Consider the following 14,029-nt stretch of genomic DNA (forward strand, 5'->3'; position numbering starts at 1 on the left):
AATGGGGTTAGAAACGATTGCAAGTAGGATGTGAGTGACATGAGAAGGTGTTAGACCATTTGCTTGAAGCCCTGAAGGGAAGAGTGTGATTAAACTCTCGGTGGTCGGCAGTTCTACAATCAGCGGAAACGAGGAACAAAAGAGTGCAGGAGGGTGGAAAACATGGATTTTTGGAGTGGAAGCAGAAGGTAATTACTGTATGAAATATGTGTGTCCTGGAGGCACCTGGTGAGGGTTAGAGGACTGAGAGATCAGATGGAGCTACATAAGGGGAGAGACGGTAAATAAATAGATCCACAGGCCACCAACTTGTCTACGATGAGAGAGAAACATTACCAGCATCTAAGGTACATATCATCGAATTCTAATTGAAATGATTAAGAGTTGCTGGAACAGACTTACCAAAGACAGTGCGAGCAGGAACTGACTCACGGTTGAGCCAAAAGGAGACTTGAGATAGAATAACTGTCATGATGCAGGGTAGGTATGTCTGGATGACAAAGTACCCAATTTTCCGCTTCAGAGAGAAGTAGGTGATCATGACTGCATAATCACCTGCCGAGGACACAAAGATGAGACCAAGGTTGGAGATTGTTTGGTAAGCCAAGGAATGTATGTTTACACAAGGTCCTTTTAAAGGTCGATAGTCTTCCATATAATAAAGCATCTACTTCTGGTAATACAACAACAACAACAACAACATGCATTTTAAGGCCATTTTCCCTGCTAGAGCGGGGGTTAGTCTTGCGGTCCCCATGACAATCTTCTCCATCTTGCCCTATTTTCTGCATCTCTCCTTGTTAACCCCCTTGCCCGCATTTCTTCTTCCACCATCTTTAGCCAAGTCTTTCTCGGTCTTCCCCGTCCTCTACTTCCTTCTACATTCATTTCCATCACTCTTTTCAACCAGTCACTTTCATCCTTCCTCAACACATGACCAAACCATCTCAACCTGTTCCTCTTCACAACATCAATCACAGGCTCTATTCCCATCATTTTTCGCAAATCATCATTTGTCTTCCTCTCTCTCAACGATACTCCGCACATCCATCGAACCATTCGCATTTCCACCCTTTCCAACCTTCGTTGCTGCTCTACATTCATTACCCATGTCTCGCTCCCATAAATCATAACACTTCTCACACATGCAGCATACACCTTTCCCTTCAGCTTCAACGACACTCCCCGCCTCATCAGAACGCCACTCAGTTCCCGAAACTTCTTCCATGCACATCTCACTCTAGCAACCGTTGCCGAGTCTGATCCACCTTCTCCATTCAGCATGTCTCCGAGGTAGCAAAATGTTTTCATACCTTCCAGCTTCACGCCGTCTCCAAGATCCAACTCAACATTTCCTCCATCTGCAGCTCCCTCTGTGCACACCTTACATTTGAATGTAGCTGCCACACTGGTTAATGACCCTCTCAGACCACTACATTTTTGATGAACCCACTCAGCGCACATTGTACACTGAATGGAGTTCACTCCGACACCAATCCTGCACACAGCACAGGGCCACTTCCCAGTTCTTTCCACCTCACCACATGCTTTACCAATTGCCATCACCTTCGTCTTTCCGATATTCACCTTCAGACCTTTTGTCTCCATACATTCCTTCCACTTGTTCATCTTTTTCTTCATTCCATCCAGAAGGTAATCTGGTAATGTTTTGTCAAAATTAAAAATGCCCCAAATTGTCTTACAACCCCCAACCCCTCCAAGTCTCACGTAATCCCTCACATTACACATTCCAGTAAGTCGTACAATTTATTGTTTTCACATTTAACTAAGCCTCATAGTAGAGCTTGCACATAAATCACATGCAAGACAAACACATTAGAAAACATACTTTAATGGAGGATTCGAACTTGCATTCCCAGAATCATGAGGCTGGGGTTCAAATCAGAGAACACTAGACAGGCCAACTCAGGCAATGAGACAGAACTTGCTCAGCACTTCCTTTATACATGCACATTGATAAAATAAAGGTTCTGGCAGCATGGCCTAGAGGTATGCACACTCACCTCTATGCTGCCAAATCTGCCTAGCTAAAACTACCATCCCTGTGTGTTTCACAAGTAGGGTGATTCATCAATGCGTGTGTCATTCCTTGGATGGATGTTAAACTGGGCGTCTCATATACCGGCATTTGCTGGTGGGCATTAAAGATCTCACGGTGTGCATTGTGACGACTAGGCGAGCTATCACCAGTGCCTTAATCAATTCTAAATTCCTGCCGAAACCAGCATCCGAATTTTGGCACGAGCTGGCCGAAACCAGCAATTCCTGCCGAAACCAGAAGGAGAGGATTCCAAACTGTATCAGAGGCACAGCAGTGCCCTCAGCCAATTATCCTACCCCACACACTGCATACAAACAAAAAAATATATAATGTAATTAACAAGTCGAGCTACATTTAAAGTACACCACTCCCATGCCAAATAAATAAATAATACATCCTCCAGCGCTTGATGTCGCTGGGCGCCAAAGCCACTGTGCAGCACATGGAGAATTGGGAGGGAGTGGTAAATAATAATTGATTGATCAATTGTGCAATTAACATAAATAAATAATAATCATAAGGTAATTAATTTCTTAATCAATTGGCTAATAGCATACCTAAACCACAACTGTTTCATCATAATATGTTAATTAATCAAAACTTTTTGAAAAGCAAGTAATTAATGAAAAAAATTAAATAATTAATCAATTAATTGATTAATCAATAAATCGAAAATACTCTTTACAGCCAAATGACTTGGTCACTGTCGTGTCCAAATATCACCTTCCGAGCTCAAAAGGTGCCTGAGATATTGGCCAGATGAGAAAGAAAATAAATAAATGGATATTAATGAAAATAAATAAACAAAAATCGTAAAAATAAATAAATAATTAATCAATTGGCTAATAGAATACCTAAAACACCACCGTTTCATCCGCATGTGTAACTTTTTGAAAATTAATTAAGTCATTAAACGAACAATTAAATAATTAATCGATTAATTGATTAATCAATAAATCAAAAATATATTTTACAGCCAAATCACTTGGTCATTGTCATGTCCAAATATCAGCTTCCTAGCTCAAAAGGTGCCTGAGATAATGCCCAGAAGAGAAAGGAAATAAATAAGTACTTAATTAATCAATTAATAATTAAGTAACGACTTCTTTAATTAATTTTCAAAAAGTTACAGCTTCGGATGGCCTATGATAGTTGGCCTTTGGGTGGTTGGCCTATGATGACCTCAAAAACAGTTGGTGGTTGAATTCAGTGACCATATATGCAAATCCTCTTCAAATTTCAAGTGAATCGGATGAAAATTGAGGATTTAAAAAATTTGACAAAGTTGGTGACCTTTGGCCTATGTTGACCTATTGACACCAAAAACAATAGGCTCAACCATTTGGTGAAGTTTCGTGAAGATCGGTTGAAAATTACGACGTGTAGGCGACTGACATACAGATAGACAGACAAACAGACAGAATAATGGACATGACCAACCAATATACTTGAAAAATCTTCGATTTTCGCAAGTAAAAAACAGAGTGAAAACGAAATACACCCTTTCGGCACGAGTCATCACCGGGCTTCGTGGCCTGGCAATGACGCCGTGCAGTCCCTGGAGATGGCATAGTGAAGGGTGGAGTACAAAAATAATTACTAACAATCAAAATTTAAAATGCAATTCTTGGAAACAGAATTATGAAAACATTACTTGCATGAAAATGCTTTTTAAATGTAGGTTTGGTGCTTTCATGTATATACAGTAGTTTATGAGCGCAGAACCTATGACAGGTGCAGAACGAGCATTCCGAAGGGCATTAGAGAAAGGCTGGTGTGAAGGAGAGTTGATGGTAAGATTTGAGGAAGGATGAGAGGAGGTGCTGCTGCTGCAGCAGTACAGTGCTGCAAATCATCGTTTAAGCCCAAGAGGAAATGCACAAAATGGATTCGGAAGATTCTTGCAACGACATTTGTGATTGTCAGTGCTCTCTGCGCTTTTCTCATTGTTTGCTCATTGTATGTTTAATGAACAATCAGAATGCCAATTTGCTCTCATGAAATCAGAAATCAGAATGAACAATTTGCTCTTATTACCTTTTTTTTCCTGTTTTTACTCTATCACAGCTATTTAGCAATACAGGAGACATAACTATATCAGGACATCATTAGGGGAAAATTTTTCGAGAAACAATGTGAGCTTGAGCACAAGTATTATTTTAGCAACATTCATTTATGCTTAACTTCACAATCCCGCAACCATATGTCATGGTCTTTCAAGTGGAAAATAACCTGCAGAGTAAAACTGTATTTCTCTTTCATCTTTGCCTGTTGTCTAACGCAAAATCACTTTTTATGGCCACACTAGATATTTCCATAAAATTAGATTATACTCGTACTTGTATTCAAAATGTCCTTTGGGTCCATCCTACCGATGCGGCCTTAATGACTCGATGGGGCAGCACAGTGGAATAAGGTCTTACGATGCAGCATTCTATTTTAGTACAAGAAGAACCACCTTTAGAGGCCATTTTTCCCTGCAGAGCAGAGGTTGGCCTTTTTCGGGCACCGTGGTCCCCTTTTTGAAGCAATGTTTTATGGCTGAATGCCCTTCCTGCCGCCAACCTTGTTAGTCGCCTCCTGCGACACACAGGGAATTACCAGTGAGCTGGTACTCAATTTGCCGACCTCGGAAGGATGACAGGCTGAGTCAACCCCCCTGGCGTTAATTCAGCGATCGACCGGGATTCGAACCCAGGATCCTAGGATCCCAAGCCGGCACCCTAACCGCTAAGCCAACACCAGGCTTTATTTTAGTACAAGGGTAAACAGAATTTCTGGTTGGATTTTGAACACAAATACCGCATATAATTCTTGGAAAAACTGCGACCACAAGAAGTGATCTCATATTCCAAACTAGAGGTTCCAGGGAACCTGAACTCAACTGGTCTGTATCAATATGGTTAGAATATGCATAATAGAACCACAAACTATATAGTTTATATGTGCTAAAAATATATGACAAAAATTGATTTTTCAATATGGCCACCCTGCCGAGCCCATTTTTGGGCGTGCAAAGCCCAAATGCAATCCCAAACTAGTTTATGTCTTAAAGATGCTGCATAACAAGTTTCATCAAATTTAATTAATATTTGTGACTTTTAGAGCGTAGACGTCGAATTGTTTACAGACGACAGACAGACAGACAGACAGACGACAGACGGACGACGGACACTGGGTGTCGACAAAAACTCAGCTGGACATAGTCCAGTTGAGTTAAAAATAGTCACAGGAATGTTTATTTTGTTTGGAAATTTGATTGTTATTTATTGTTTCCCTGGATGTACATCTCTGGCATCCAACAGTCTGGCATCCTGCTCTGCTCGCCAAGCTTACTGCCTGTGGCACACGCAAGACCACCTGAATAGCTGGATTTCTGACTTCCTCCATGTGCATGAATGGATCAGTGGTAGAAAGGAAAGGAGACAGGGAGCAAGGTGGGGTTGTTGGATAGCGAGCTGAGGAAGTCAAATAAGACAAAAGACAAAATCTGTTCCACAGATGAGGGAGTAAGACCAATATGTCCAAAAAGCCAATCCAGTCATCCTGTTCTTTCTCACCAGAAGCCTTAATTTAAGCAAAAAATACATTAATTAACTTGTGAAAGATGCCAATCCTGTCTGATTGAGATGTCAACACCATGGTGCTACTGTGAGGTGTAATGAAGACGTTTTCGTGGTTAGGCTACCTACACAGCACAAACAGGAAACCAAAAACCACCTCTTTGAAATTCAACTTGCAGCCGCCTTTGGTTTTCAGTTTATTTTTGAAGACGAGGGATTCTAGCTCAGGGTGATCTAAGAATTTTCTTGCCAAACAAATAAATCCACCTGTCCTCCATTGTTGACCTGTAAATGTTAGTCACTATATGTGTTGGAACCTTCTCTGGATTTATTACCTCCGCCACCAAAGGTATGATGGAGGGTATGTTTTCACCCCTGTCTGTCTGTCTGTCTGTGTGTTTATTTGTGAACAAGATATCTCAAAAAGTTGTGGACGGTTTCAAACGAAATTTGGCAAAGAGGTAGTGTATGTGACAAGGAAGAAATTATTAGATTTTGGTTAAGATCCGGATTCGGATCTGGCTAGTATAATATTTTTAGTGATTCTTCACCATTGGGCCTCCTTTGGCTTGTAGCAGGGCCAAAAACGACATGTAGCAGGATATCTCAAAAAGTTATGGACGGATTTGGACGAAACTTGGTGGATCGATTGGGTGTGTGACAAGGACGAATCGATTCGATTTTGGTGAAGATCTGAATATGGATTCGGAGAGGAGAATTATTTAATTTTTAAGTGATTCTTTACCATTGGGAGGTCAGGCGAAAAGCGATTATCGAACATGATATTTAAAAACGTTATGGATGATTTATGACTAAACCAGGTGGATGAGTTGGTTAGGTGACAAGAACAAGCCGATTAGATTTTGGTTCAGGTACGAATCCAGATCCGGCCGATCATTGGGATACAAAACATAAACTGATCAACCTGGCGGAGGTATGCGCTCTACCGAGTGCCCTTCTAGTTTTCTTAATGTTTTCTCCTGTCAAGCTCCTCTTCTACCTAGCTCCTTGATATTCACGTCATTGATTCATAATTGGGTACTTGTGTTTTCTTCTCAATATGTATGACTTTGTTTTAATTAAGTGTAGCACTTTTTGTTGTAGTTGTCCTCATATTGATTTGCCTGATTTATCTTCTTTTTTTTTTTTTTGTATACAAGATCGAGGCTCGTGAAAGAGCTAACATTAATCACACAAAGAGTCAAACCGACACATAAAACACAAAATATGGGGAGCGGTTGACAAGATGGGGAGAGAGGCGGAAGGACACAAACACAACATTTGAGAGCAGGGACATCGAGAAAACTGTGGGAGGGAGAGGGCTTGGGGGGAGGTGGGAGAGGTATGAAACACATGGACACTGCAAGGACGTCCAGGAAACGAGGCCTTTCATTCAAAGAAGGCCATTTTATGGGGCCATTCAAAAATTAAGTAATTATGTAAACTATAATGTAAAAAATATTGTTACGGTTTTTATAACCTTCACTAGTAAATTTAGTAAATGTACCCCTTATAAATATTCCCCTGTAAATATCCCCCTCAATTGGCTGGTTAAAGATCGCACCCTAGTTAGTCCATGAACAACACGTAGCGAACCGTAGGCCCTCTTCGTAGTTATTTCATTATTGTGTGTTTCAGTTAAGGACCTGTTCCCAATAGTTGAATCTGCGTTGCATTAATCAAATAAGATAGGCCCTATTCCGTTCATTTTGCGACGTCCCTCTCCAACGTCTCTGCCAGCCGCAGCCGCCTCAGCGCTCACCCCAGACGCCATTGCCCATGTGCTCCATCTCGGAGAAGGGGGAGGAGCCGCCGGATCATGGGCATGGCATGTCGACGCGTTATCGGAGGTGGAGTCAGCCAGCCCTTACCGGCCAACCAGCACCGCGGTGAGCCAACCGGTAGGCGTGCCCTCGGAGCCCGCGGCTTGATACGGCCGACAGCAATAAAAGCAACTGGAAGGGACTGCTTCAAAGAGACGCGTGAGGAGGTTCATGAGAGAGGACCGAGGAGGAAGAACCGAGAGAGGAGGGAGAGAGGAGCACCGAGCAGCTTGTTGAGCACTAGCATCGTTGGGGTGCAAGAGTCGGTGCGCTCGGGTCGCCAAGACAGCGGGAACATAAACCGTGCTGCCTGCCGGGTTTTCGCCGCTGAAACCATATACGTGGGGCTGCCGCCGGCTGCTCGTTTTCCAGCCCAGAGTGTGGATGTGAAGCGGACCTCCTCGCTGAGCTTTTCCTCCGAACCTTCTCCCAGCCATTCCTGCCTGCAATTCCCTTTGTCGTGTAAGTCTGTTGTCTGTCCTTTTTGTTGTCTGGGCTTCAATAATTAAGACTGTTTTAAGGCTTGCACTATGTCTGCTTCTTCTCCTTCTGTATATTCTCACCCTTTCGTTTTCCTCTTATAGATAGTAATAAACCCGTGTTCCTTCTTACCTTTGGTTTCTTTCTCATTCGATCGTTTTCGTCCCTTCTTTCATTTGAATATACGTGGCACGATTTGGTCAACCGCTTTATAATTGGGTTTAGTCTGCCGCTAACGGCTCGGGCCTCGGATTGCTAAACCGCTCGGCAATTACCATCTTGTCCGTGGCTCGAGCGGTACTTGTCTCCCTGTTTTGCGGAGGGATTGGTGAAGGTATTCGGGATAACACCTTGACCAATAACCCTGATCAATCCCACCCCGCAAAAGAGCGTTACAAGTACCAGGACCGGTCGGACGGCCAGCTTAACAGGACAAGGGGATTAACCCCCCCCCCCCTTGCTAACGGGAGTGCTGTCCCCCGGGTCCGTAACAATATGTTTTTGCCCAAATCTGATACACCTCCACTCCCCTGTAATGCTCCATAATGCTTCAACAGGCACCCCCTAAAATATTACGTAACGCTCGATGAAGACGCCCTATTTCATACCTCAATCCCAGGATGCAATTTATCCCATTATTTCTTTTCAGTTACTACAAACTATGTTTGAAAGAGTAAAGGCAGTACAGTGTACCATCAATAAAACCAGGCAGCAGTCGGAATCCCTCTAATGACGTCATCGGACTAATGTCTCATCATCGGACTAATTTATTGGAGTGAGTGATGCAATAATTTCGAAATATGTTCAATCGTTCTCATTTGCAAATGAGATTAAGTGTCTGTGGAAAAAGCAATGATGGAATAGAAATAAAGTGATTTGCTTTTATCATTAATGTATTGAATATGTGTATCATTAAATACTTGCATCTTTAAATAAAGGGTGCATGGAACAAAGTTGTCATTGATTGATTTAGCGTGACATAACGGCGCTGAAAACACCCCCACCTGGAGCACTCCGTAATGCGTGGACATACACCCCACCCCCCATGCGTTACGTAATTTTTGAATGGCCCCTATGCTATTCACAAGCATTCTTAAATCAAAAGTGTAATGGAATACTCACCATCCAGGACAGAGCTTCCAACTTAATTTAGTTCACAACCATCTCAATTCAACATCCACCTCCATCGCAATGGTCTGTGGCTGCAGTGTCTACCAACTATGGAACATGCTGCATCCAGCCAACCACTTCCTGCCTTGACAACTCCTCCCAACCCAACAACCTGCACTTTCAAGGATTATAATAGTAACTGGGGACAATATATACATATATATAAATATATTGTTGTGGATTTGAGAATTGTGTTTTTTTATTGTGTAGTAAATGGTAAAATATCACCCTCCTTCCTCCAGTTGTGTATAAAGGTCAAAAGGGCGTCCCTTAGTTAGATCATATACAATCACGTTAGCCAATCATAGATTTCCCCCTTTGTTGGTAGTTATTTCCTTATTCTGTGTATTAGGTTAAGGCTTTGTCGTCCATTAATTAATACTCCATTGCACCGAACTCAAATAGATAGATCCCCTTTCATTCCCATTCCCAAAGCCTCTATTGCCAACTGCATTCGCCGCCATTGCCCATGTGCTCCAACTCGGAGAAGAAGGGCGTGGCCCGCCCATCGTCATCAAGAGGTGGAGCCAAGAAGCCCCTACGACCAACCAAGAATGAGTGGGTATGGCTCAAGAGGGCGGGGTTATAAAACCCCGTTGCATCAGCCCCGACCGAGAGTTGCGCCAGGGACGGCAGATGAGTAAGGGATCCCCACGTTGAGTCCCCACGATCCCCACGATCCCTAAGCAGCTTGGAGTCCACCACCACCAGCTTGGAGACCACCACCACCAGCTTGGAGTCCACCACCACCAGCTTTGGGACCACGCAGTTTCGACCCGCTGCGACGCAGGAGCCAGATTGCGGTGGCATCGGTGGCCGTCGAGGTCCCGCCCGACGTCCCGTGCGGGATCAAGCTCCAGCTCCGGTTCCCGTTGGACCTTCCTCTCCTTCCACCGAATCGTTCCTGCCTTCATTCCCCATTCGTGTGAGTCCGTCTTTGTTTGTTCTGTCCTGGGTTAAGTAAGACTGCATAGGTAAGCTAAGTTTCACTGTGTCCTCTGGTCCGTCCCTCTTTCTGCCTTTATTTTATTATCCTTCCTTCTCTTTGGTTTCTTTTGGTTGTAAATAGTAATAAATCATATTCGTATTTCCTACCTCTTGTATTCTTCTTCTTCACATCCGTCGTCTTTGTCTTTTCCAAATTGAATACCTGTGGCACGATTTGGCCAACGTTCAGAATCGGGTTAGTCTTTGTTAACGGTCCGGGCCGTGGCTGCCATCCGCTCGGCAAATTAACATCTTATCCGCGGTCACGAACGAAGCTGCTCACCGGCCTTTCCGGAGGTCGCGGTGCAGCTTCAGGGACCACGTCGGTCAGTAACAAACGAGGGGACGAATCCCCCATCAAAAGGGGAACCATAGGCCGACGTTGGGTTCCGTAACAATATATATATATGAATATATATATATATATATATATATATATATATATATATATATATATATATATATATATATATATATATATATATATATAAATATATATATATATATACAGACTTGGCATTTAATATGGATTGTTTTTTTTGTGGGGGTGAACTTACTTTTCAAGATGTCTTAGAACCAAAAGTTCATTGGAATTATGTTGAAATTATTCTAGATTTTGTTAATGTGACCTTTAAAAGAAACAAAAAACCACATTTGACATTTCGAAACAAATAAATTGATCCTTGAAAGTGATGTAAACTGATATCGAACTCAATTCAAGGACAGTACTGTGTTAAACTTCTGTACGTTTTCCAGAAGTATCTCTTTATTTTGCACATTAGCCCAATTTTTTTTTAACCAAAACAAAAGTTAAATTACGACTGGGAGTACGGACAGTAAAATTACAGTTCAGTACTTCGTGTAACCCCCACGAGCATTCAGGAGAGCACGTACACGTTGAGGCATGCTGTTCACGAGATTTGCCAAGGTTTGGACAGGAATCGCTTGCCATGCAGTGACAATAGCCTGCTGCAATTCACACACAGAGGTCGGCTGCTGGTCCAAGTGGTCGATTTGACGCGTTAATTCTGTCCACAAGTTCTCTATCGGATTCATATCCGGGGACATGGCAGGCCACTCCATATGCTCTACACCATGGTCAGCAAGAAAGTGTTGGATCATGCGAGCACGATGAGGCCGTGCATTGTCATCTTGGAAGACAAAGTTTACTCGAAAGGCTGCACGAGCAAATGGAAGCAATGTTTCTTCCAGAATGGCCCTGTACTTGAACTGGTTCAGGTTTCCATTCACAACAACCAGGTCAGTTTTGCCCCCTGCATGAAAAGCAGCCCAAATGGTCACCCCACCACCTCCAGCTTGGACTCTTGGCACTATACAATCTTTGTTGTAGGCTTCATGCACTTGTCTGCGCACTCGGATGCGGCCATCTTGATGATAGACCAGAAATCTAGACTCGTCACAAGATCACGTGATTCCAGTGTCCTGGCTACCATTGACGGTGCTCTCTGGCCCACTGCAATCGGCGCTGGCGGTGTTGTCTGGTCAGGCGTGGCTTTCTCAGGGGACGCCTGGCACGATAGCCTGCTTGAACCAGTCGTTGGTTGACTAGCCTTCTGGATACAGGCACATTTGTCAGTTGCTGCCACTCAGCCCGAGCCAATTAGCTGACTTGATACGGCCATTGCGGACTAACCGGTGCGGCGATCATCCCTCCTTGTGGTTCTGCGGGGACGTCCTGGCCTCGGTATTGGAGTAGGGACACCCCTCTGAGCATTTCGTTTCAGGATCTTTGACACCTGACCTTGAGTGATGCCATACTTCCGAGCAATAGCACGCTGTTTCATGCCGTAATTTCGTAAAGCCACCACTCCATGACAAACAGCATTGTCGAGTTGACGGACCATCTCCAGAGGAAGCGGCAATAACTTTTGGAGACGTGCAGCAGTTGTTTTCCACTAATACAGAATGCAACAACCCTTGTATACCCGACTGTGAAGCCAATCATCAAATGCACCTGTCCGTACATTTTGCCACGCCACCTGTGATATAATCCTGTTGTTGACTTCTTGCTGCGACAGACAATCAGTGACATGGTTCTTTTAACAAATAAATCACCAAAGTGTGAAAGAAACTCACCAGATTGATATACGGAGTTAAGAAAGTAAACCCAAGTCAAGGGAAAAAAATATTCCATATTAAATGCCAAGTCTGTATATATATATATATAATGGTATCTGTAATCTGGTTCTCCAACCTAATGAGCGGACAACATGACGTCATCGCCATGCACGTCCGCCTTGCCTGCAAAGTTCCAGAGGAACCATCTAGCAGTGCGTCATTACGGATTATAAATACAGATACTGTCACAAGTGCATGCAAAACTCACAGTTTTGTGTCGATGACAGACATGACAGATGACAGACAGACAGGTCGACTCCATATGATGAGTGGATACCAGAGATAACGTCACCGCGTGGCAGGCGGTGCGTATCGCTCCCAGCAAGGTGCAGTAGCAGCTGTATGGGACACCTTGCTGGCGGTTCTCCACTGATGATATGAAGGTCGCATAGTGACTGATATAAAAACCGAAAGGGTCACAGAGTTACAAGTGTATGGAAAGCCTCACTGCATTGCCCTGATGAAGCCCCAACAAGGGCGAAACCAGGTCGGTAACTGTGAGTTTTGCATGCACTTGTGACAGTATCTGTATTTATAATCCGTAATGACGCACTGCTAGATGGTTCCTCTGGAACTTTGCAGGCAAGGCGGACGTGCATGGCGATGACGTCATGTTGTCCGCTCATTAGGTTGGAGAACCAGATTACAGATACCATTATTAGTAACTCCCAACCGCAACCAGGTCGACTCCATATGATGAGTGGATACCAGAGATAACGTCACCGCGTGGCAGGCGGTGCGTATCGCTCCCAGCAAGGTGCAGTAGCAGCTGTATGAGACACCTTGCTGGCGGTTCTCCACTGATGATATGAAGGTCGCATAGTGACTGATATATATATATATATATATATATATATATATATATATATATATATATATATATATACATATATTATATATATATATATATATATATATATATATATACACAGTCGTAGGCGAAAATATTGGCACCCTTGCACTTTTTTGAAATAACTCAACTTTCTCGAAAAAATAAGTTGAAATTGACAAAAGTATTTGGTCTCCAAAATTCTTTATTTCACTGTTAATATTCCAGAACCTTTGTTTTTGATTCATAACTTTATCCTTTTAAATCAGAAAATAAGAAGAAATGGCATTGACAAAATTATTGACACCCTCGACAATATTTGGTAGCACAGCCTTTGGACAAAATAACTGCAGTCAAGCGTTTCCTATAGCATTGATTGAGCTTCCTACACCTCTCTACTGGCAGTTTGGCCCACATCTTCTTGTGCAAACTGCTCCAGTTCTCTCAGATTTGAAGGGTGCCTTCTCCCAACTGCTGTTTTCAGATCTCCCCACAGGTGTTCAATGGGATTTAGATCTAGACTCATTGCTGGCCACTTCAGAACAGTCCAGCGTTTTGTCTTGAACCATTTCTGGGTGCTTTTTGAAGTGTGTTTGGGATCATTGTCCTGCTGCAAGACCCATGACCTTTGACGGATACCCAGCTTTCTGACACTGGGTTGAACATTGTGCTTCAAAATGCCTTGGTAATCTCCTGATTTCATGATGCCATGCACACATTCAAGGTACCCAGTGCCAGAGGCAACACAGCATCCCCAAAACATCACTGAACCTCCTCCATGTTTGATTGTAGGGAAGGTGTTCTTTTCTTTGAAGGCTTCATTTTGTTTTCTGTAAACATAGAGATGATGTGCTTTAACAAAAAACTTCAATTTGGTCTCATCTGTCCACAGGACATTCTCCCAGAAGGATTTTGGCTTGTTCAGGTGTGTTTTGGAAAACTCCAGTCGGGTTTTCTTCTGGCTCTCTCTCAGCAG

At 43.1% G+C, this 14,029-nt stretch overlaps 1 protein-coding gene across 1 annotated transcript in view; it reads right to left on the bottom strand.

Annotated features, from left to right (window-relative positions):
• The window catches only part of LOC137437955 (gamma-aminobutyric acid receptor subunit alpha-2-like), a 373,866-nt gene that overhangs the window by 44,247 nt on the left and 315,590 nt on the right, over positions 1-14,029 (bottom strand). The window contains exon 7 of the mRNA XM_068132744.2: positions 403-555. Coding sequence (XP_067988845.1) covers positions 403-555 — 153 coding nt within the window. The remainder of the gene's footprint in view (positions 1-402; positions 556-14,029) is intronic.

Source organism: Myxine glutinosa, chromosome 12 (genome assembly GCF_964187855.1).
Source record: "Myxine glutinosa chromosome 12, kmMyxGlut1.1, whole genome shotgun sequence".
Classification (NCBI taxonomy): Eukaryota; Metazoa; Chordata; class Myxini; order Myxiniformes; family Myxinidae; genus Myxine; species Myxine glutinosa.